Below are 25,722 nucleotides of genomic sequence, written 5' to 3'. Positions count from 1 at the left end.
AAGAAAATGATAACATAAACTGAATGTAATCTTCTCATTTATTGTATTAACTCGTCCTCCCATGTGTCGCCTACCCTTGCATTATATTTAGTGACTGGGGTGTGCTTGCATTTGTTTACCCCAAACTGTCAAAATTTAGCTCTTTTGATATTTAATTTTTTTCTATATTTTGTTTTTGTTGCCACATACGTTGAGAATGATTTTTTTACTTAAATGCTTTGTTTCGAAGAGCATTAAAATGTTTTTAACTGAGTGAGAAATTTCTAGGTATATTCTGCATGAATCTACAATCAAAAGTTTAAGAACTGCTCTTGCTTGAATTTATATTTTAACGTCGAATCTGTTGATATGTCAATAAGTTGTTCCTATTCCTTCCTTAGTAAGCCTTCTAATTTATCACAGTACTCGAACGGATTTTTCATGCAGTCATACTTAGGTGCTTCTTCTGGGAAATACTCTTTTATAGTTTTCTTCAACTGAAAAAGGTACTCAGTTTTATAATTTTTAACACTGTCGTCTAAATTCAATTTATTTTCCATCAAGAAAACTGTTTAGTTTTTGATGGAAAGCGTTGCACATCATTCTGTTTGAGATATAATGACGACATGTTAAGATTTAAAACTTGGGCTAATCTTTGGAATATGGTAACAGGTAGTTTGTAGACATTTTGGTAAGGCGATAAAGTTTACTAGCTAGGACTTTAGTAGTGTACATGAATAAAGTCAAGAGTGTGCGCAATGCCATTTTTGTGCAATTCTGAGATGTTTTTTTTAAGTGAAAATACGTCGATGTGTACATGGATGATACCGTGTATGTGCAATTCTTAAAAACGCGGCAAGCAGTGGGCGATTCTGCACTTTCTCCCAATTTCACACCTAATCTTTGTCATGATTAAGCACTTTTGTTCCATAAAAGTTCTAGCATAAGCGTAATTCGGCTAGCAGATTGTTGAAAAAAAGTGTTGAGTTAAAAAAAAAAAAAAAAAAAAAAAAAAAAGCCTTTACTTCGTGAAAACAAAGTGGCGTCCAAAGAAAAGAAAAAAGAAAAGAAAAAAAAAAAAAAAAAAAAAAAAACTAGCAGGTTGCTGTAGCAGAGTTGGTCGCCAAATTTTCGTCAAAAAATAGCGAAATTACCATAATCCAAAGATTAACCAAAACTTGTTTATAACTAATTGTATGTTTGTATTTTTTAAGTGGATAAGCAATAATCAATTAATGTGAGTGCTTTACAATGTCCTTTTCGATTTTTTATTCTGACTCGCAGAACTTCAGGGTTCCGAGGAATACAGATTGAAGATCATTTCTCTAAAAGTTTATTTCTGATGTGGTGAAAAAAAAGCTGCATAGCATTTGTTATCAGCCGATAGATGGCACTGTAGAAAAGCCGCCGATAGGGGGCGCACGATGGCAATCGAGAATTGGAAAGCGAGAAAATGTGATTAAGGTTAAGAATGTTCCGTAATGATATGTATATATTTACTGTAATAATAAAGCATTTATAAAATGCAAGAGTTATCCCGATTGAATGAAAAGTGAAAACCCAACTTACCCCTAGCCGTCCTGAGATTAATAACGGAGATTAAAGCTAACACATCCTATGCAATAGAATGTCTATAAAAAGCAGTTTGCCATTTAAAATTTTATTTAGAATGCAACCAGTACTTACTGTTATACCCCGCCTTTTTTTTTTTTTTTTTTTGCCGAATCTGCGGCAACATTTCTTTGGATGAGCCGTACAGAGATTAACATCCAAATTATAGTTTTAATTTCGATTCCGTTTTCGCACGTTTTATGGATCCTTTGACCTCAGCGTTTATTCGAATCACGGTTCCTTTAATTGCTAGCTGGATGTGCTTCCTCTTACACCACAATAGAATACAAAAAAAAAAAAAAAAAATAATAATAATAATAATAATAATAATTCGTTAAGAACTGTCTTAAATTATATGAAGACAAATTAATTTGTCTTGAACTATATTAAGTCATCTGAAATTGACATATTTTCAGTTGCATGTAGAAAGTTTCCATCTGAGGAATATTTATTTGAACCGTATCAGAGAAAAGTGTTTTCAGCTTCAGGATCTGTTTTCGGAATATCTTAAGTGAAATAATCTAGGCAGTTAAATATTTCAGTTAAAAGGTCCGTCTGATTTATTTGTGTTTCTATTTAATATTACGATGCTTGTATTCTAAAACAAGTGCCCGTCATAGCTTAATAATAGTAAAGGAAAAATACGTTAAAATTTTGTTCATTACATTCTCGATAGTTGAAGGATTTAGATTTTGTAACTTTTGGGTTTCTTTGCCAATTTTTTAATAAAAGGATTACTTTCGTGGTCTTTAAATAAGGTGATCTGTTTATTTTTTGGCACAACTTTCTTATTCAACTCGTTTAAGATTAAGTTCTATAAATTGCGATTTCATATTGTGGAAGTGGAAATAGCTGCATACTTCATAGCTAGCAAAACTTCATTTGTGAAATAATAATGATGACTTCGGTTGTAACCTGCTCTAGTCGATGTTTTCATCTTTGTTATTGAATTACTAGCTACGCTGTATAGCCGAAAGTCACTGCGAACTTTTGATTTGAAAAATTAAAAAAAAAATTCTTTGAAAATACCGGACAATTTGCTCTCTAACTGTGGCCGTATAAACGATGTGCTTGAATTCTCACTTTACAGTATAAATTCAATCACTAATGAGTTTACGGCAACAAAATGGTAAAGAGAAACTTATTTTTGTTAAACTTGTACTATCAAAATAAGGGAATGAACTGTAATTTTAATAAAGTATTCCACATGCTATGTGCAATATTCATATATAGTTTCGTAAAAATACACTGGTTATCATAAATTAAGGAAAAATCACAAAAATCACGATTACTGAAAAAGTTACATGTAGAATTTTATGAAACTTACCCACAATATACAACACATAGTAAGGTATCAAATAATATAAAAATTAATTATCAGGCAATTATGGTAGTATAGAAATTAGCACATGTATAAAATGAACAAATCGAAGGTGTCAGTTTTCTATAGGAAAAGTACCTTCAATATGGAATATGGTCGCCTCTGAAAGCAATATAGCTCATACAGCGATGTGTGATGCTTTCATTTATACGCTCTATCAGTTCCATAGGAAGCGAGAGCCATTGTTCTTGCAAAGCAGTTGCAAGCGCGGCAAGGTCTGAGGGGGCGGATTGAGAGCAGCTAGACGTCTCCTTAAAGCATCCCAAATGTGATCGATAGGATTGAAGTCCGGGGATCAAGCTGGCCACTCCATGCGCATAATTGTTTCCTGTTGAAGATAAGCACTATGATGCGAGCCCTGTGTGGTCTTGCATTGTTGTCCTGTAACAGGAAAGCATCACCTATTGCCCCGGCATATGGGCGCAGATAAGCATGAAGGATGTCATCTCTATAAACCGGAGCATTCACGGTTTCCCTTGGAAAGACATGGAGGTTTGTGCGTCCACCCAAAGAGATGCCACCCCAAACACAGACACTGCCTCTTCCGTTTGTATCTCTTTCACGGATGTTTGACGGATGATAACGGGTTCCAGGCTGTCTACATATCAAATAACGCCTACTATCGCTTTCTAAACTAAACCTGGACTCATCCGTAAAGAGAACAGCCCTCCATTGATCAGGTGTTCAGTGGACATATTGTCGTGCCTACTGACGGTCCCTCCTATGGCATGACGTGAGCGGCACGCAAATGGCTGGTCGTCTGCCATACAGACTACCTTCGTGAAGCCTTCTACGCACAGTTGACGTTGACACTAACCTTCCAGTGGCTGCAGCAAGGGAGGATCTAAGAAGAGTCGGAGTAGCGGTTCCATTCCTGCGTGCACATAATGTCAAATATGGGCCATCGGTGCTCGTCGTAGCAGTTGGCCGTCATTGGCTGAACCTCCTAGATGCCGATTCTGTGGTTTAAAATCGCCTCCAAAGTCTATGAACCACAAAAGGACTCCCATTAACCATCTGGCCACTTCTGTTTGACTTTGTCCTGTCTCTAGTGTCCCAATGGCTCTCCATCGTAGTTCTTCAGGCAAATGATGCCTGGAGGTCATTGTTACGATTTCGCTATCTCAGATTTCTGATGTCACTATCACAGTGAAATATGTGGGCTTGCTCTCAAACATGGACATTTATGTTCCTCGCAGATGACGTATTCCGACTACAGCGCTATTAATTTGCATATTGTTTATTCAGCTACTCTTACTTGCCGACATATTCAAATTTTACACGGTTTGGCTTATTTTTGAGGGAGTTATCGCTATTTTTGTTATTTTCCCTTAATTTATGATAACCAGTGTAACATGCTTATTAGTAAAGATACAAATGTTTCTTTAAATACCGTAATTTTCCTCATTGTATTTGCTTATAACATCCAGAACTCTGAAAATTATGCTAATTTGAACAATGATATACCCGTAAATTGTAGGAAAATTGTTGTTTATTACCTAGAGATATAATTTAGAAGATATATTTCGCTGAAGACCTACTTATTTAAAAGAAGGGCAGTCAAAAACTGGCATGGAGAAATGTTTTGATGTTCTTAGAAAAACTGTAATATAGCTCTAGAAGAAATTTCAAGGTACCGAAATTATTGCCTGAAGAGTTAAGCAAGGACGGAAAAGAATAACCTTTCTTCCGCAAGTTCACTGTTGGTCAGTAATGGCATAATGGTTATAGACAGATGACAGATTAAACTGAATGGCAAGCTGTCAGTGATGTTTATAGTTACTACTGAAATCACTGTGTAAAGAGACATAGTGTACGAACAACTTCATGAGATGGGTGTTGCCATAAGGAAACCTAAGATCCATGCCATTTTAACCTCACGTCAAAGAGAATACATCTGAATTTGTGAAAAGTACTGATGAAATAGCATTAACAGTGCTTCAGCCAAAAATCAATTAAACTTTAATCCTTATCACATTTAGATCTGGAGGAAATTAGAAACTCTAAATCCTTCCAAGTGTAATCCAAGGAATAAAATTATCACACCTATGGGTGAATTACATGCTGAAATATCATCTTATATGAATATATGGCTCTGTATGTATTCACTCAGAGCACACTGTACCATGTAATATAGAGGTTCTAAATAAGTCTCAAAGCTCTAAATAAAGATCTTCAGAAGTTCATTTTATTTTATTTTTTATTTACCAATTTTTAAGAATTATAATACTTATCATCACACAGCTCAAATTTAAACGAATTTCTAGAAAGCTAGGTTACCTTGAGCTTAAAATCCACCAGCCCAATATTCTGCCTAAAACCCCAAAGAAGATTTTTAATTCTTAATATTCAAAATCAAATCTTAACCGTCAGTAGTACCACCCATCTGAAAGTGAGATCGAGTTAAGAACTTCACAATTATAATAATTTTAACGCATTCTTTCGAATGCATTAAAATTGCTGCTTGAATAACTTCTCAGTTTTGGTGCAAAAAGCATTTATTTATACTAGTTTCTTAAGTCCATGTACTTATTTTCTCCTGTAATTACGTATTGCTCAATTCTTCATCTTTTCTGAAAAAGTAATTTATGTGGTACTAGAGCATTTTATCTTACATATTTTAAATAAACGTGTATGTAAACATAGGCCCCCTTTCAGAACTTTGTTATGAGTTTAAAGCACTTATCAGCAGAAACTGTTACTATGAAAATAAAACTTTAATAATGTGGAACTTAATTTTAAAGTCTAAAATAATTTATACTCATTACTGACTTTATATACGGTTTTTAACTCCTCAAAAAAGGCGTAATTGTTCCACTATGCAAATTTCTTGTTTGGTCAAACAGAAATTACTTTGCTTCTGGAAAATATTTCTTGCAAATACTGTAAGCAAGCAATTCTGTAAAAAATATACATACTTCTTGAATAATTACTTTCATTAACTATGTGCAAAATTCTCCACATGGCGTTAATTGTGAGTGAAATAATTTTTTTTTCTCCCAGGAAATTAAAAAAAATAACTTTCAGCAATTTTTTCTTTAGTTAAGTATTTCTATTTGGAGCAACTCATTTTAAATGCATGATTTTTGGTTTATATATGAATTTCTAGAGACTTATTTTTAAACTAATACGCTTGACGTAGTTGGTCAGCTGAAAACTATGCCAGATGTTAAAATTTAAAACGAATACAAAGACCAGATTGTGATTTTTTTTAAAAAAATTTTATGTGCTTTATTAAAGAAATTTAATTGTATATTCTTCTTTGAGGTATTAGACATGAAGCTTTGAAAGTGCAATTTCTTCCCATATCAGAAATGCACGCTTTTAAATCGTGGCTTGGTTGCTTTACTGTAGTTACTACTACTCTGCAAATGCAATTAATAACCAGTGAAAGTAGATTTACAAGTACATTTTCTTGAGCTCTAAAGCTCTTTTAGGCAAGGTTTTCTCAGATTTTAAACTTGGCTAATTAAAAAAAATCTTCAGCCTGGTGATATATGAATACTTCGATTTTTAGTGTAACATTATATAATATCGATTTATAGTGTAATATTACTATATAAATTCATAGTAAAAATTTAAAGTCGGAATTGTTTCACGCTAAGAATGGAGACCAGAAGCAATGTGATTCTACGTATTATTAAAAATGTGAGTCTCTATAAGACATTTTTGATCGGTTCTTTAAGTATGTTAAAATATTCGAGCACTGTTTTCTTAGGAACAGGGGCTTTAGCAAAACTGATTATTTGCATTACAATGGGGAAAATGATAGAGAAGGGGTAGTAATGCTGTAATTCCATTCATTTTTCTATGGCTCATATCTGGTATTAAGATTTTTACCTTCTTGTGTCTGATGACGTATATGGCTTTACCGTGTTACCATTCACTACCGATGGTACTTTAATATGGATTATAGGATTTTCGCTTTTATCGTGATTAAAACTTTGTATGACCTCATTCAAATTTTTTAAGTCTAGACGTAAAAGTCTCGTATATTCTAAAATTAAAGAACTCACATAAACAATTTTATGTGGCAAAAAATATAGCTAAGGAATTCAAATTCTATCAGCAACCTTCCTCGATGACGTCAAAAGGTGTTTTGAGCAAGCAAGAAGGTTTGCCATAACATTTGGCGAAGGCGACTTGCATCCTGTCCTCCGGACACACTCATGCATTTTCTATACCTACAGTGTACTTATTAATTCTTGACAGCCGGTATACAGCTTGCTATCTGCAAGCTACACAGGGCAATACAGGGAAAGGAAAGTGACAGTAGACTTGAATGTAGAGAATGTATGCGGATTATGAGGGTTTTTTTTATATCGGATTTGAGCGTTTCATGTAGTTAAGCGAGCTTCCATTGCTCGGCTGCGAGATTTGTTCTAACTTATCACCACTCATAGATAGAAATGATTTGATTATCCAATCAAACAAACGGTGTCAGCGTTTGTGGAAGGCCCAAGCCAACGAAATATTCTCACGTGAAGGCCAGATGAACGCCATGATAGGTTGTTTGGAAAAATCGTAGGAAACTCAGATCACGTAATTTTTCACCAATCTTTGTCATATATGTTTGTGTTTTAATGTAATTTAGGCATGGCCCATGCATTTAATAGATTGTTTGGGTCAACCGTAGTATTTACAAAGAAGTGAAGGCAAGGGGATATTTTCTCTGGTGAGCTAAAGTTTAATGGCAATTGGACAAAAATTCGTATTTCTTTTTACCTGCACAAAGGAAGATGGAAAACTATGTCTCAACTGAATTCTAGTTTAATTTAAAGTAGAATTCTCTAACTTTTAGTTTTTCCACCGTAAAAGGAAAAAATTGTTTTCGTTTTTGAGGAAATTCGTTGTGTAATTGCCTAGAAGTATTTCTGTCCATGTTTCACACGTAATACATAAGCTTTCATCTCATTTTAAAATACTTTACTCTTTTATTTTGGAGATAAGTTACCAAAACATATGTTTTTGTTTTGGTTTGCTTCGAAATAAGCAGTATTCGAAATAAGCTTTGGAGTTGTTTGTGAGTTCAGGATGAGGTATTGTATCTAAAAGTACGGAGATACATTAAGCTTTATTCTCAGACTGTTTTGGTATTTTATTGGAAGTTAAACTTCCAAAGAATAGACCAGTTAATTTTTCTTAGTAATGAATATTAGATGTTTTTTTCATTTTTATTCTAACCATTCCGATCATCTACTCGTCAAAAAGGAAAAGAGTTGATGCTGGAATTTCATAAGCCGATGTCTGATAAAAACCTGGTCGATTGTATTGTTGTGATCAGACTGGTTTTTTTATAAAAATCTAACTTTCCGTCGTGAACAAATTCAGCGAAATTCGATAACTAAGATTTCAGAAGGAAAACCACATCTTTTTTGTCGCGTGATGGTCAAAGTTTTGAAGAAATGTAAAGTAGACAGAAACATACTCTGAGTCAACCATCATATTGCTGCTTACATTTGTATCGGTGGAGCCATGGAATGCATGACGTAAGAATTTTTATGGGCTTTGCTTTGCAGCTGTACACCACGAATCTGAAATGAAGTCATGCTTCGTACAGGAATAGATTTCGGACATCATCATAGGAAAAGCGCTTCTTATTAATTCTGGACAAGGGAAAACTTCCCTTTCAAGGACTGTGTAAAATTCTCTTTATGGAAAAAAAACTCCTTCATCTCCATAGTCAGACGCATGGCGAAGATATTTAATGGAACAATATTAGATTACATTTCATATATCAGGATTAGTAAGACATATAGCTGCCTTTATTTCCGATGGAGCATATGAGGGAAATTAATGAAAACAACGGATTTTAGCCATCACAAGAGGCATTTGGTTGTGGGTTTCGTCTGTCTTCTGACGTGCTCTTCGGATAGCTACCAGATTCGTCTTCTTCACCTAAGATCTACCTGGAAGAACACCAAGGGCATATAGTAAATGCTTATTAGCTTACAAGAAGAAGGATAAGCATGGCGGTGGGGAGACTGAAGACGAGATATGATTCCAAGTACAGGAGAAGGAACTGAACATAGGAGATCAAGTTTGTTTTGGAATCCATAGCGTCGCTGAGGGATCCATCCCCAAACTGCAGGCAAATAGAGTGAGGCGCTTTAGTATCATCTATAAACGGAACGACGAGGTCACAAAGAAAAAATCCTTCTAAATTTAGAGGAACTGCGATATTTGCACCTAACTGTGGTAATGAGATTTAGTTGTTCTATGCCATAGAGATTGCATTTCTTGAGATGCGCAAAATTTAAATAGTATACTGGTAAATTTTGCCTCCTTCCAGCATGCCTGTGTGGTGTAATGGTAGCAGACTCAGCGCGTATTGGAGAGGTCCAGGTTCGAGCCCCAGCAGGGGCACTGCTCATTTTTCGTGTTTCCAGCTTCAAAATAACCTAATGACTCTAGAATGGAGCCCGGATAGGGACTGTATAACGCATTTTCTCCCTTCTTTGGGCATGCCTTCGTGGAGTAACGGTAGAACATTTGGCGCGTATTGCAAATTAACGATGTTTTTGCGTGATATCTGTACGTAAGGACAGAATAAAAGACTCTTTTCCTCCAAAAAAATTATAAAATTGCTTTAAAATGAATTCTGAAGAAAATTTTTTGTGGCGTCTGTACGATCGTATGTACGTACGTACGTGATCTTCTTTACTCTTATATGTTTGTAAATTGTACATTTTTTGCTTTAAAAATGATTGAATTATGTTGTTCTTATCTTCCGGTTAAGGTTTTTATGCCTTTAATAAATCTGTATGCAATATTTTAAGAATTATCAACAATTTTAAAGTTGTTTGAGTGCCGCTAAGCTTAATACTTTTTTGATGGCGGCCATTGCTTGTTCACATTTGAAACAGCAGAGTAGTGGATTTGTTGCCAATCTAGAGAAACGTAGTTTCGCAACAACAAAGATAACGCCTTCATTTATTATTGCGAATTAAATCGTGCTTAATCTTTTCTGGAATTTTTTCGAGGAAATAAGTGTTTAAGATTTACTTCGTAATTTTTAATAGAGATATTTTGAGTTTTTATATATTTTTGCCTTTTCGCGAAGTGAGAACTGAATTAATTGAATGAGAAATATTCAATCGCCTGTGAAAAACTGTTTCTTTTTTGTTTTGTTTGCTTAATTTCTTTTATACATCGTTCTAGCTTTATTATAGTATTTGAATAGAACATGTGGCAACGATTAGATAATTCTTTAAATGATATAAATTTTGTGCATTCTGAGTTATAATATGAACGAAATATAATATTGTTAAGTGAACCTAGCGCCCTATGCATTGTTTTTGTTTATTTATTTGCTTAAATGGTGCAATTATGAAGTGATTTCAGCTGTACTTTTGCCACTTGTTTTATTGGTAAGTGTTTATTTCATATATTATGATATATATCATATAATTCAGAATTAACCAAAATTTGAATTTTAAAGGTAACTCAACTGGAACGTGAGAAAACGCAGAAGGTGACTAGTCTTAACGACAAACTTTTGTCATCTAACTGGTAACATTTAGCAGTTTTTTTTTTCAGAAGTTGGCAACCTTCTGTTTTTAAAAAAGCATTTTTTCGAATCCCTGGGACTGAGCTTACAGAATTGCTTAAGCAAGTCTCTAAATACGACTGCTTTAGAGTTTAGAATCTGTTCCTTAAATTCCTTAAAATCATACGACTCTGTTCTTAATTAATTTAAGGAATTTAAGGAACAGATTCTAAACTCTGCTTTAGAGTTTAGAATCTGTTCCTTAAATTCCTTAAAATCATACGACTCTGATCGTAATTATTAAGCAAATAAATAATTAAGATCAGAGTCGTATGATTTTAAGGAATTTTAAACTTTCTTCTGTGGGAGATTTTGGTAATCTGAGATACTTTTAATATTTTGAGGAGAATTTACTTTATTTCAGCTTTTCGTTTTCAGCTGTTTATTGCTGTTTAGCTTGCTATAGAGGATAGACCTTAATTTATTTCATCATAGTTTCATTTTGTCTGTTTGGCTTAATTATGAAAACGATTTCTATGAGCCTGTAGTGAGAAAAGGTGCGAATAAAGAATTTTTTGAAAAATAATTCTCACTAATTATATTTGATAAAACTAAATATTAAATTCATCATTTTTAAAGATTGTTTTCTTTTGCACTATTTTTTATAGTCATATTTTAATTTTGTTAACATGATGCTATTAATAAAGTGGCGTGCTCTCTTTCATTATTTTCTCTTTCATTATTTTTATTTAATAAGCTCCAAAAGGGTTCCTTCAACAGGTACCAATAGGGATAATTCATTTCCAAATTGGTCATCTTCTCTAAGATGATCATATCTACAGAAGGCGAAAATTACCCGTAACCGTGATTGATCACCTAAAAGTTTAAAGAATTATATTTATTATATGTTATCAAATTGATGGATTCAAAATCAGCAGTTAGATCCATGATATTATAGAAAACGTTAAGGTTGGCAAACTGAAATATGTTAGTAGAGGTTAAAACACGTAAGTTCTGATGTAACCTTGTAAGGATCTTAAGTTTTATTAACGTTTATTTTATTTTAAATCTTTACTATCACTTCTTATTTTCTACTTCCGGCCAGAATTAAAAGCTTTAACTTATTTATGCAAATTTGTTGGCGAACGCCAAGTACTTAAGTTGTGGCTTTTTGCCAAGCAAAAGAGAGGAAGGAGTTAGTAGAAGCAGGCCGCTTGCCTTAGCAGTTTTACTCGGTTGCTGGTTGCCTTCCAGGCCAGAGGTTTAATCCTCTTGATAATTTTAAACGTATTGTAGTGTTAACAGTTCTCTGTACTACATACGGCTTCCTGTTAATATACGGCCAATCTTCTTGGAGGCCCTTGTTTGTTATTCCAAAGTTAAATTAGAGTTTAGTTAATATTTTTATATTCTTACGTTCAGACCACAAGTGGTTGGTCTCTGTATTCCGAAGTCCGGAAATCATTGTAAAGAGTGAAAAATAAAGGGTTTCGTATACCCTTCCTGTGTATCTTGTCTACTTCCCACATTTATTGAACACAGCTTTAGTAAGCTCCCTCTTCCGAGTCAGGTTCTTGAATGTTCCCAAAGCAAATAAGGCGGAACATTGAACCTGATAACCTGCTAGAATGAAACACTTTCTTAATTCTTGTGGAAAGTTTAGAAATATGTGGAAAGTAGAAATGAGGCAAATATTAAATTTTCTCGAATACAAAGCCAAATCCTAAATGTTTCTGTGTTCTGGAATGTTTCGAATCTTTCTCGTTTCGAATCCTAAACATAAGAATTATGAGAAGAATAGAAAAGAAGAAAACTCGTATACTAAATATTAAACTTTCCTATTGAAATAAAAATACCTTTTAATAAAGGATTAATTTAATAATATAGTTTTCAAAAATATACCTGCTTTTATTAAGAAGCTACAAAAGAAATTTTGTTTGGTATATAATCAAAATCGAAATAGAATCATGAAGATTCTAAAAACGATATTAGAGTATCACGTTTAGATTCCTTTTATGTGCCTCTAAAAACGAAGGATTATTTCATGAGTTAGCATAGCTATATATAATGAATGAAATAATAAATTCTCTCCAGAAAATTAACTGTGACACTCTTGCCACCAGGAAGTGATATTGTAGAGACATTAGGTATTTTTTTTTAAAGCAGACGAGATGAAAAATAGCAAACGCCTTCGCCGGGAATCGAACCACGGACCTCTGGAATACCGGCCCATCGTGCAGAACCACTACACCACGAAGGACGCTAGGAAAGTGGGAGAAATACCTTATATACTCCCCTTTTTAAGGGCGACTAGGGTTTTAGGGGACCTAGTCGCCAAATCCTGGGTGCGGAGAATCATCATCCACAGCCCTTTTAGTTCGGGCGCCACTGTAGAGACATTAGGTGTTTTTTTTGAAAGCAGACGAGATGAAAATAGCAAACGCCTTCGCCTGGAACCGAACTACGGACCTCTGGAATACCGACCCAGCGTGCAGAACCACTACACCACGAAGGACGCTTGGAAAGTGGGAGAAATACCTCTCACTAATATATTAGTGAACTTGTTTGTTAAACTAACACCATATTTTATTCTTTTTACAAATAAATGCTAACTAAAGAAGGTCAGTGAAATTAATTTCTTGTTAAAGAGTTCAGTAATGTTTTAGATTAAGATTCGAATAATTTATGTGACAAAAATGCGCGATTATTTGAGTTTTTGAGTCACGATTCTTTCAGGAGACTCATGGAATTTCGAGGACTCGAATATTCTATCTCTATTGTGTTTAATAACTGGTAGAATAAAAATGATAACAGATTGGAAAGTTAGTATATAAAAGATACTATTTACAAGAGGCTATAAGTACCACACAATATTTTATTTATAAAACAGGTAGATAGGAAACAATCATAACGTACTTCGAAAGGGAAAGAAAATAAATATTTACATGGAAATTTAAATAACTTTGATGAGGCATAATTACAATAATTCCAACATTTTTCTTAATAAAAACTATAACATCACAAAATACAACCTTTATTTCCAGCATATACTAATTCCATAACACTGCATAAATTTATGACATTTTAAGGTTTATTTAATAATTTAAATAGAAACTATTAAAGTATATCATAAACTTTAAAAAGAGAAAGTCATAAGTATTCTGATATGATGTATTTTTTAAAATATTTTAAAGCTGAGTAAAGAGACTCTTTAGCAGAATTAAGCAATTATGAGTAACAAATATTTTCGAAAAAGCAGTTAAGTCAAAATTACTTACGAGACTTCTAAAGCGCTTTAAATTCAAACAAAATGTTTACAGCAAGAGAAATGAAAGTATTATTAGATGAAGAGCATTTAAAAGCATTTTATATGAAACAAATTGGATGTAAAAATACAAGACAGTCTTTATTCTGATTCATTTTATTGCGTTCTTTCTTAACCTAATTCATGTTGCTTCCACGGTTGCACTAAAATGTCATTTTAGCATAAGCATATATTTTATGCTTCGCTAAAGCCGATTGTCTCGAAACTGGGGTAGTAGCAAGTCCTAAATTTACCTCTAATTAGCTGTTAAGAAATCAGTTATCTTCCGCAATTTGTTAATGCTGTATTCAGCACTTTGCATGTAAGTAGCGAGAAAGTAGGAGTTTGCTTTAGATCAAACCTAAAGTTCAGTTAGATTAAAAACAGCTACGCTTATCGATACTGCTATTAATTGCAGAAAAAAAAAACAGTGGGTTTATTTAAACTATGAGAGAGCATTTGGTTGCAAGGGCGAAATAAATAGGAATTCTACAGACAAAGAATAGCAGTATAGGTTTATAATATTTCGCGGTTTCGGTTACTCCAAAGTAACAAGTATTTTATTCCTATATTACCTAATAAATATTTAATGATTTTTGAATTTATAGAATTTTTAACTAATATTCTTAATCCTTTAGCTCACAAACTACCAATATTTCGATGTGCTTTCACACTCATTCCTAATGGGTAGCTAACAGGACATTTTTGGTTTTCATATGCTTCCTAATACAAAAGCAAGCGATAGGAAAAAGGGAATTAATGTAAAATAATCCCAGGGTATTATTAACCGTGAAGGGATAGGAACGAATGGAAGGGACTAGAAGTATGGTAAAGATTAGCTAGTGTTGAGGAATGTGAAGAAAAAGCTGAAACATTGTTAGAATATAAAATTCTTCATTGGTGTTACAAACATTAGAATCTTGATTTTTAGAAACCTGTTGTTACAATATTATATTAAAATTAGACTGAAGATAAATCGATCTATAAATCGTTTGAAGACATCATAGTAATTGAATCAGATTCTAATGATTAATAAATCTTTAAGTATACCAAAAAAAAAGCATTAAAAGATGCTTAGAAAGTATGACAAAATGTGAGATTATTATAGCACTTTGTTAGTAAAAGAGATGAATAGTTATCCATTTAGAAACACCAAAGAAGAGGTTTCAAAATTTGACAAGAAAAGGAAAAAAACTAATGAAGTCAGATATTTACTCATTTTGTATCAACTTAACACATACATATTTAAATATTTTAGAAATTCTGACATAAACTGCAGTGAGACAAAAGTAATTTATATTTTACAATGAACGGCAGTATTCTTCTAGAATAGTCCGGAAACCTTGCATAGCAACTGTAGTTCAGCAGATTCTGCCTTAGAACAATATAGTATAGTAAATTTTATGAACTAAATAATGTATAGAGAAAAGGATATGTATAATACAGACAAATTACACTAATAAAAAACGCGACAGTTTGAAACATTTAGCGAATCCTGATATCAGTTTCAAGTGAATCTATAATCCAATTTGGAAGATTCATATTGAAGGCTGATTTTGAGAACAGCGTGGAAGACATTTTGTAAAATGTTATAAAGGTTTTCTTAGAAATCAAAATTAAAAACTGGCTTTTTTGCAGTAAAAGCATTGGAAAAAACTTGATTGCTACATATAAATCTACTGCAATTAGTAGAAATAGTAACTATCACCGAAAATGCTTCAAGAAAAGATAGAAGAAAGCTTTTCTTAAAAATCTAGGAATCTTCTGTATTGGAGGTTTCTTCATTGCACTACAAGTTATTTTGCGCATTGGTGAAAATGTTTGAAGAAACTGGAAAATTTAGTAGCTTAGTTTGATTTTTAGGTGACCTATCTACTCCTAACATTTCGGATTGAAATTTACACGTCTAATTTATTTCCCTCCTAATTGCCCTTATTGTTTACGGATACTATGGATACAATGGAAGACTGCGATTTATGTGATGTGTGGGTAACATCGAAATATTTTCAGTCTGTAAGCGAAAGGTTGCGACTCATTAGTCCGTGGGTTAAGCTTTCGAATTGCAGATATGTAGCTGAGATGTTTCAAAACTCCAAATTTATATTAATTTCGCGTGTCATGTTGTAAAAAGAAATTAAAGTCATTTTAGATCTTTTTTAAAACATTGATATTTTCTATTCAAGATATAAATTTAATTTCTATTCAAGATATAAATTAACAACCCTATTTAAATTCTTAATCCAAGTGTATTTGTTTGATTTCAAATTAATTCCTTTTAAAATCAATTTTAATGTAAGAAATTAAGTAATCAAGTAAAATCATCAAGTAAGGAAAATTACTTTTCTTTGCCAAAGACTGTTGAGATGTTTTTGCAAGAATTTTTCTATGGATGACACATCATCATTCATCAATGTACACACCATTCATGGAGATTCAATGATGTGTACATTTTTCGTTATATATGTAGATATTATAGACAAAGAAGATATTTATTATACATGTGCTTTACCTTTATTATTAGGATTTTTTATGAATTTAGAAGTTTGGAAATGACATAAGTTTAAATTAAAAAGGAAGAAATATTCTTTTTTAAAAAAATTAGTTTAAATTACAGCTCATCACAATAGAAAAAAATATATTTAAAGATTTAGTTGTCACTTTGGTTAGATAGGTCACTTTAATTACTAGTAACTATGGTTAGACTGTATTTAATGATTTAGTAGTCACTTTGGTTATAACATTCTTTAGTGCTTTTTTCACGAATAATAATATACTTTAAAAGTTTGATGTAGTGCATAGATTGTATGCAAAGCATATATGCAATAGATAACTTATGTTTTCTTTAAAAATGCAAGCTATAAGAATAAAAATGATAAAACAAATTCAAAACATTTGGTAAAGGTATATTTTAGCATAAAATGAAATGAAACACAATTTTATTCTTATACACGCTGAAAAAATACACGAACTGTAAAATTTGATTTTATTTTCTTAACATCATAACATATTCTTGACTGTGTCTTGAACAATACCTTCAGAAAAATATTATAACTGATATGCACCTTTTAAAAATACTTACAGTACACACAGAAGATAAAAGCAATATTACATAATTTGTCATATATTTAAAATAAAAATTTGTTTGCAATAACATCACACAGAAAATATTCAATAAATAAACATAACATTTTACTATAATGCAAGATAATAAAATTTACTATTAAACTCCAACAAGCAATAGAAATGTGAGTGATATCTGATTTATATATTGCAAGTTTTTATTATTTAAAATGTTTTCAAAGAGTGTAAATAGCAGTTCTGACATTGCACAGCGGTTGTAAAATATATAAAAACTCAAGTTTGAAAATATACATTCTAATTAAAAACGCTAAAACTTTTAATCAGTGGATTGATATGTTTTAAATTTGTAATCAAATATGAAAACAAATTTTTAAAAGATATTATTCTCTCATATTCTGTGTAACAAAATAAATAAATAAATAAATAAATAAAAATAAAAATTAAAAAAAAAATAAAATTCTTTAAGTGTTAAAAATATGTACTTATTGCTGTTGTTTAAAATTTAGCAATAAAGTCTAATTTATTGCAATTACAGCGTAATAAATCCATATAATTTTCGATTTTTATACTGTACTTTACTCCTTTACCTTTCTCATTGTAAATAAGTAAGATGAAAGTATTTCTGTTAAATGATTATATTTCGCTTGCCATAGCAATTAATTATTTGATTTTACGTGCAAAATCAAAAGGAAATACGTAAAACTGCTTTTAGAACTTTGATTTTTTTAAACTTTTAGTGTTTCAGCATGCTTGTGAAATTTTAACGGAAGACAAAAATATAAAGCGACAACAAGAAAAACATTATGACATAAACTAAAAACATTCTTTGTACTATACAAAATTTTATACATTTATATTTATATATATAATATATATATCTGAAGATTGTAATCGTTCGTCCTTCATAAATGAAAGACTTTTAGAAATTCTTTTGCAGAATTTAGATTAAAAATTCAAGCAACTCATTCATAATGTAAAAAATTTTTAAATTTAATACAAATTACTGATTCATACTATTGTAGCAATATTTTCCCGTGATTCTATTCTAAATAAGATATGGATAAGAAGGCAACTCTTATGTTTATTCTTTAAACATCTACACACTTTTAAGTCAACTAGATTTTGAGCATCATCTGAACCTGGTAATTACTGCAATAGCTTCATAACTCTTAACGAGAACAATTTAAAAAGAAATGAAAGTCTTAAACATGATAGTCAAATCCATCACTTAAAACTGTGGAATACTTTGTTCAGAGAAGATATGTAAACACATCAATGTGAAAGCCATCAGTTCCGTTATTCCTGATGTAATAATAACTTAGCGATAGAAGGAGATCGCTTGTATCTAACGTACAGGTGCCCGACTATTACGTCTAATGCATTTTTACGTGCAATTAGTACAGATTTTATTTAAACTTGGGACTCCATGAAATATTAATTTCTAATAAATGGAGAAAATGTAATTAAGTAAGATACATAAAAAAGTATTAAATAAAATATACGGTACATTAAGTCAACTCAGCATGGAAGATTTAAAGATCAGTAGAATATTTTTAAGATTTCCCTTTAGCAACAGTTTTGAAGGCTATCATTCGAAGGACCAAGCAATGGGTTCAACATACATGTATGTGCTTTCGAATTTTAATTGGAATCACATAACTGTGAATTTTTTATTTGCATTATGTGAAGTACTTACATGCTCTTTAATGCAAATGCCTATAGATTGGGACGAATCCTAGTCCATTCGAATATGAATCCTAAAAAGATGCTTAAAATCTCGAATCTTCTAAATTTAAAATTTTTCAAATCCATCATAAAAGAAGAAGAAAAATAAAAGAGGTTCTGCTTAAAGTTTTTATTAAAACCAAAATTCAACATCTATGTTCAGTTGTTTAACAGAAAAAAATTTCAGTATTATATCGTGAAAATGCACCTATGTTTGTTAAGAAGATGCATATGGAATTTAATAAGCGACGCATATAAATGACATAATTAAACTCTTGAAACTTAAGGTTCAGTTTGACAGTATAATATGACACAAATTATTTGAGTAGTAGTTAAAATTTATTATGCTTTTACACAGGGCTTAATTTCTAGAATTAGAAGCGCTGGAGCCCTATGGAAGGCGGTTATCAAAGAGGTACAAGAGTAAATAGATAAATAAAATTACTATTAAACTTATTAATAATTTTAAAATTACATAATTAATTATTATCAAATTAATTAATAGCTATTTAAACCCTTTCCTCTATGTGCTATTTCGTCACTCTGTGTCACACTGTGCGAGAAGTCGCCTGGTTTAGTAACAGATCGTATCTTTGAATGTTAACAAAAAGGGTGCCAACTCACACATGTACCGTAGCATTTCTCGTTTCAGGGAAAACAAATGAAACCAATAGCAATTTTATACAAGCTTTTATTTACTTGTTTTGCCACAGAGACTTAAAGTCTAGTTTTATTACAAATAATTAGGATATTAGAAGAAGAACGTGATTGACACCGATATTAAAGGTAGACTGACATCAATCAATGTTTAAACTAATGGCGGAAGGCATTTTGATATATTACTTACCGCCTTCTACAATCTAAGGTTAATATGGAGATGTGGGATGGGAAAATTTCTTACAAATGATTATCGGACTAGAAATAGAGAGAATATAGATATATTATTAAGATATAAAAGCGCCCTGAAAAGAAAACACATTTTAATTATAATATTATCTATTTTCATTATGAAATTAATCATGTTTTTTAAAGGCAGGCTTTTATAACAACATGTCTCTAATTCGCGAGTATTTGACACTATTACTGTTTTAACTTTTTAGAAATTTTTGAGTAACTCTTCTATCAGTTATAAATCAGTTGCTTTAATTTAATATGTAGAGTATAGTTATATTTGGCAAGGATCCCTGTGTTTAATCTTATGTAAAGGATCGCCTGTGCTTAATTTTGTGTAAACATTTCTACTTTCTTTGTGTTTACAAAGAATTTCTGTAAGTTAAATTTCAAAAACTCTAGTTATTTTTATGGCTAAAATACATTCTCAACACAAAAGCAAATTTATGAAATTAACTATTACTGCTTTAGAACACTTTAAGGACAACATTTTAGAATTTTTCGGTCTCGTGCTATATTAGAAAAAAAAAAAAAAAAAAAAAAAAAAAAAAAAAAAAAAAAAATGTGAAATGTTTCGAATTTCTCTCTTCTTATTTTGCAACTGAAAAGAAAAAAACTTTCTCAAGTACAGGAAAAAAAAATAGTCTTTAGTTTTTTCCCAATCCAGAAAATTCTTTTTCTCTGGATTTTAGTTAAGTGCCTAAATTAAGAAAATGTTAATTTACTTTTTGTTATTAAGCCCTACATTTATATGCGACAATTATTTATTAAGTACAGAGCAACAGATATAAAAAAAAACTTTTGTCTAATAATATCTTATTCAACATTTTAGAAGCAAGAACTTGGTGCGTATACATTATGTCGTAACTTAATTTTTGCATTAATGATTTTTATTTTTCTTGATACTCTAAGAGGTAGAATTAGTGAAATAATTTTATGGAACTTCTTCGAAAGTGAAGATTTAATCTATAACTTAATAACTGAGCTGATGAACTTTCACTCTTCTTAAATTGGTTAGATGAGAAGAGAATAGAAGGACATAATGCAGAGCACCGTGACAGAATTACACTACATCATTTTTTTGCAAAGGATGCGTTTATAGAACATTTGGCTTCATTAATTAATGTAGGTATGAAGTTCAGTTAGCATTCTTTTAACAGCACGTAAAATTCAAGTATCGAAAGGGGAAAAATGGTTAAAAGGGAAAGGAGAAAAAACTAAATTAACATTAGCTTCTTAAAGTGGCTTTGAAGACAACATAGGAGAAACATAATAAGATGTACGTAAAAATACATTCACATGTGTTTGTGTGTGTGAATTTGTGCAATTCAGTATTTTTCGCATTCTTGAAATATTCCAGTAAAAGAATGTTTTCAGCCAAGAATTGCATTTTTTGCGCTATAAGTAATGGAGTATAATATTTAGGTAATTGGTTGATCAATTTGAATTAGAATAGGAACCTGTTGCACTTGTAGAACAGTTGAACCTATTAATGTAATTTCTGAATAGATTCTTAAAAGGTACTTTTTTCCATTAATAAAAGCTAAAATCTGCTTACTGTTTAAGTTTTAAGACCATATTATTTACAAAATTAGCTTTTCTTCCAAACATTTATTTTATACCTTACTAGAAGCTACACGGTCAGCCTTCTTCTGGCTTTTAAATGTAACGGGAAAATGCCTGAAGGGAATATGAAACGTTAAATTTAAAATTTGTGCAGGATTTTACTCTGCAGAACAACTTCATAAAAAAAACCCACAAGTAAAAAAATGTATTACATGGAACAAAATTACAATGAAATAAGCAATATCCCTTAATACAAGTATTAACTATCCTAATAAATAAATTAACTAATTTCCCGTTGCCTTCTCTCAAGAAACGTCCAGTATCCAAGAGAAACATTAAATTAAAAAAATGCACAGAATTATCGCCATCGTTTCTCCAAGTGGCAACAGTGCTGATTTTCAACAGTTAGCAGTCCAGTATACAATTGAATAAAAAACTGTTGCCAAAACCACATTTCTAAAAGAATGAAACTATTCGAAATGCTGCGATAAAATCGAAAAGAGAAAATAAAAAAAATCTGATTCGAATTTAAAAAAAAAAATCGCTTTGAGGTGCACTGGCTCTTTTCTAGATGCACCTATATACCCAATTTCGTAGCCCTGGGTCTATTAGCTTACCCGCAGCACGAACTAAAGACACACAGACTCTTTCTTTTATTATATATACAGATTTCAAAAACATTGGCTTTCGCGTTTATACCGTTAAGAGATAGTGGGAGGCATGAATGCTCCTTAGGAATGACTTCGGTCTTTCCCTGATTCTCACTTTAAAGGTAATAAATCGTTCTCCAGTGGGTGCCTGGCCATTGTGGCCTCTGGGGCAATGAACAAGCAAACTTCCTTGCAAAACCAGGTGCCAGCTTACTACTACATCCTAATACAGCCATTTCTTATTAATTATTAAACTGTTTTTAAAACATTTATTTACGTCTAACATCTTACAAGATCTTGAAACTCGTACAGCCTTAAAAAGTTGAGAGTGATAAGTCTTTCTCTTACTCTCGATAGTCCAAGACGCAATCCAGTTGCGGCCTTCCGTCTGTCTACAGAACATGATTGCCTTGCCGCCCACCTGCACCGCATAAGCATTTCAAGCGATCCTATTTGTCCACTTTGTGAATCTGGAGGAGAAATGGAGAAGGACCACCTGCTTCGATGTGGAGCTCTTCGTGGTCTTACAGAAGAGTCAAGATACTGGGAGGCAAGAATGCTCCTTATGCAATGACTTCAGTCTTTTTGATCTTATTTCTATTGTTTGTAACCTCTGTTTATAAGACTTCAGTTCTTTGTAATTTTTCGCCTAGCCATTCGAAATAAAAATAAAATTTATAGCATTAAGAAAGTTTTGATAATGATGTAATTAGAAAATGTATTACATGCTGTCTTAATTATCCTGTGTATTAATATGTAAAGACCTGTGTAATATGTAATATTATGTATAATAATATGTAATAATAGGTAATGTCTTAATTATTGAATCAGTTTATTTTAAAATCTGTAGCAGGTAGTAGCAAGGTATTTTTGAAAGAAAATTAGTTTGAAGAAGCATTTTTAAAAACTGTAACAGCTTATAACAACATGTTATAAAAATTCATACAGTTTTAACATGCATATCTGACAATGAATATCTGAAATTCAGAATTTTGCTTATTATTTATTTTTATTTATGTTTTGTTTTGAATTTACAAGAAAATATTAGGTTAATAGTTCTCATTTTGGCATGAAAATTGAATAAAAATATTGGAAATGAATTTCTTCTCAAGGTTTTGGGGCAACCAATCCACGAAACTTTCCAAAGAGCTTAATTTTGTTTCTGGAACAAAACCCAAAATTTTCGCCCTGATCTTTGTTTTTCAAATCTTTGTTTTAATGTAAGAGTATAAGTGTGTGTACAGTGATGGTAATATGAAAGAATATTTTGGCCTTTTGCAGTAATCTGGTGCAGCCTGAAAACTGGCATAACAATCATAAAATTGTTTTAATTTTAATGTTATTTGTTCTTGATTTTTATTTCGATTTTACATTTACTAAAAAAATGTTGGCATTAATATATGCATTTTAAGAAGCAGAAAACCTTCTTCGTTCATTTCAAAATGCTTTATTAGATTATTATAGTACAGCGCAGGTGAAAGTTATATATGGAAAAATTGGGCATTTGTTTAGCCTTTATTTTAAATATGACACGGAACTCTGATATACTTTTCCTTTTTTAAAATTCTAATGTCCTTAATGAAAACTGATTAGGTAGATAAAATGATTAATATTCAGTTTTAATGGCTATGAAAAGAATCAGGATATTATTACATTGTCTGATGAGCACACAGAAAACTGATTACCTTTATTAAATTTCTTAAAGTGATAAAGCACCCCCAAAAAGTAACTTTTCTTAATATTAAGATATCTTTTAACAGTAAAGACATATGCAAGAAATCTTCATTTAATATTACAATGTTAAAATAATTTGATTCTAACACATTAAGATAATCACGATTGTCATTATTCAACAGGAAAAATAATTTCAATGTGAATTTAAATAATATTCATTTTTATTAACAATTATTGTTTTTGAACTCACTCCTTCAGTTCTTTTCGCACGAAAATTTAATAATAATTCATGGCGATGAGAAGAATTTCAGTTTACACGTGCTAGGAATTAGATATGTCAACATTTTACCAGAACTTCATAGCAAGATAGCATAGTAGTAAATCGATATTATTCGGATATATCAACATGATGCACTGAATAAAGAATTCAATTGAGGATATATATCAAGCCTTACTTTCAAAGATTACCAAGCCTTCAAAAACGCCAACCTCATTCACTCCGTGTAGTCATAAATGCTACATGTATAATTTCAGATTTGTTCTTTTTCGTCAATCAATGGGAGACGTGGCAAGTCGGGCACCGTGCAGATTTAAAAAAAAAAAAAAAAAAAAAAAAAAAAAAAAAAAAAAAAAAAGGTGATTGACACGGATATTTAAGGTAAAGACTGACATCAATCGAAGTTTAAAATAGAGCTGGAAGCCATCTCGGTATATTATAGCACTTCCCACAAACTGAGGATAATACGGATATGTGGGTGAGAACTGCTTACAACAGTCAATTTAGAATCTTCTAATTTTTTGTTGGAAGTCTTGTAACAGAAGAGGTGTTCAGAAGGGTCCAGGCCACACGGGGTCTCGCTTTGGACCATATCCTAGAAGACTGCGTTCATAAGAGTCTGTTAACCAAGTCTTTCCCCATTTTTGTTTGCCATCTGAAAGATATAATATTGCCATACAAGTAAGCATAGTTTAGCTATTAAAATACACTATTATAACTAAAGACATATAAATAACATATGGAACTAAATTATTCTTACCGAAAGAAAGACATCACAGACCACAAAGTTGTACTCTACGATATATACGTATATACGAAACTTTCTAAGGCAAAATGATTACATTTACCATATACATATGGAAGCGTCAGTGTAGCCAGCCCGTTTGCTAGGATCAATGTTAAAATTAAAACAGGCAAATAGACAACCTTGTATTCGGTGTAGATTTTGTAAAATCCCAATCGATTTCGAGGGCAAAATGGGTCCCCCTTTATCAGGAGCAAAAAATTCTGCAAAAGCGACAAGAGATAGTAATATGGTTTACTAGGTTTCTACTGCTTAAAGCAGCACTTCTCAGTAACAGGAGAGACTTCCCGAAGGACTTGACTTTGAGGAGAACTCGGGTGGATCCAGAAGTAGGAGAAACATCAGGAGGAAGCTAGAAAAGATAAAATGTCGACAAGGAGTTCTTGCACGTGTCGTCTTCTGGTGGCGGTGGCAGTGGTGAGAGAAGAGCTGGATTGAGTCAGCGGAAAGCCGGGCTCAGAAGCTGAAAAGCGAGAACTTTGATACAGAAGTAGTTATACAGTGGGTTCCACTGCTTTTTCAGTACTTCCCTGTAAATCTGAAAATCCACAATGGGCATGGTGATAAAAATTCCTGAGTGAATCTCATAGAGGGAGGAGAGGGAAGGAAAAGCGAGAAAGACTTGATATTATAACGAACTATTGCGAAAAGCAACGTCGTCGGTTCATGAATTCAAACCCTAGGACACATGACATAATGAATTCTGGACGTGGAAAAACAACAACAACCTGGACTACGAAGTTACAGCACAACTACGTACAATACAATACATCTTTAGTTATTACTATTTCCAAAGAACTACTTCCAAATAGCTTAGAAACAACAAGCAATAAACAGTCTAGTTAGAAGTATAAACAGCTACGAATTGAGGAGCTAAGTGATAAAGTTGTCATCTCCACCCATGAAAGTGTGTGCTGCCAGTGGCCAGATGCTTTGATCTTCTAAGAGAACTTCATAATTAAAAACTTGAGAATAATTTACGAAGTCGTACTGCACAGCTTTGGTAAAGAATTTTTCATTCGATCTTTGGATATATTCTGGATTGTCTTAAGTTTTAAATCTTTGTGCAAAAGTTCATTACGGATAAGATAGTGGGAGTCAGTAATAATACGCAGCGAATGTCTATCGTATTTATACCCTACAGGCGACCAGGGGAAGAACTGATAGCGCCATCTGTGGGCAGAAATAGTAACGAAAAATGAAGAGTCAAGTTAATAGAACTTTAAAGGCATAAGGCAAGATTGGATTGGAATTAAAGTCATTGACTAAACAGGATAAATTTTTGTGAA

General features: G+C 32.0%; 1 protein-coding gene across 1 annotated transcript in view; it reads right to left on the bottom strand.

The window, feature by feature from the left end:
- Positions 1–13,321: 13,321 nt before the first annotated feature.
- LOC118192073 (uncharacterized) overlaps positions 13,322–25,722 on the bottom strand; it is a 544,392-nt gene continuing 531,991 nt past the window's right edge. The window contains exon 5 of the mRNA XM_085825577.1: positions 13,322–24,283. Coding sequence (XP_085681703.1) covers positions 24,180–24,283 — 104 coding nt within the window. The 3' untranslated portion in view covers positions 13,322–24,179. The remainder of the gene's footprint in view (positions 24,284–25,722) is intronic.

The sequence above is a fragment of the Stegodyphus dumicola genome, chromosome 10 (assembly GCF_044657685.1).
Source record: "Stegodyphus dumicola isolate Sdum_Otavi_A_Nest chromosome 10, ASM4465768v1".
Lineage (NCBI taxonomy): Eukaryota > Metazoa > Arthropoda > Arachnida > Araneae > Eresidae > Stegodyphus > Stegodyphus dumicola.
The sequence above is the reverse complement of the archived record's forward strand: the minus strand, read 5'-3'. Positions and strand labels throughout refer to the sequence as shown.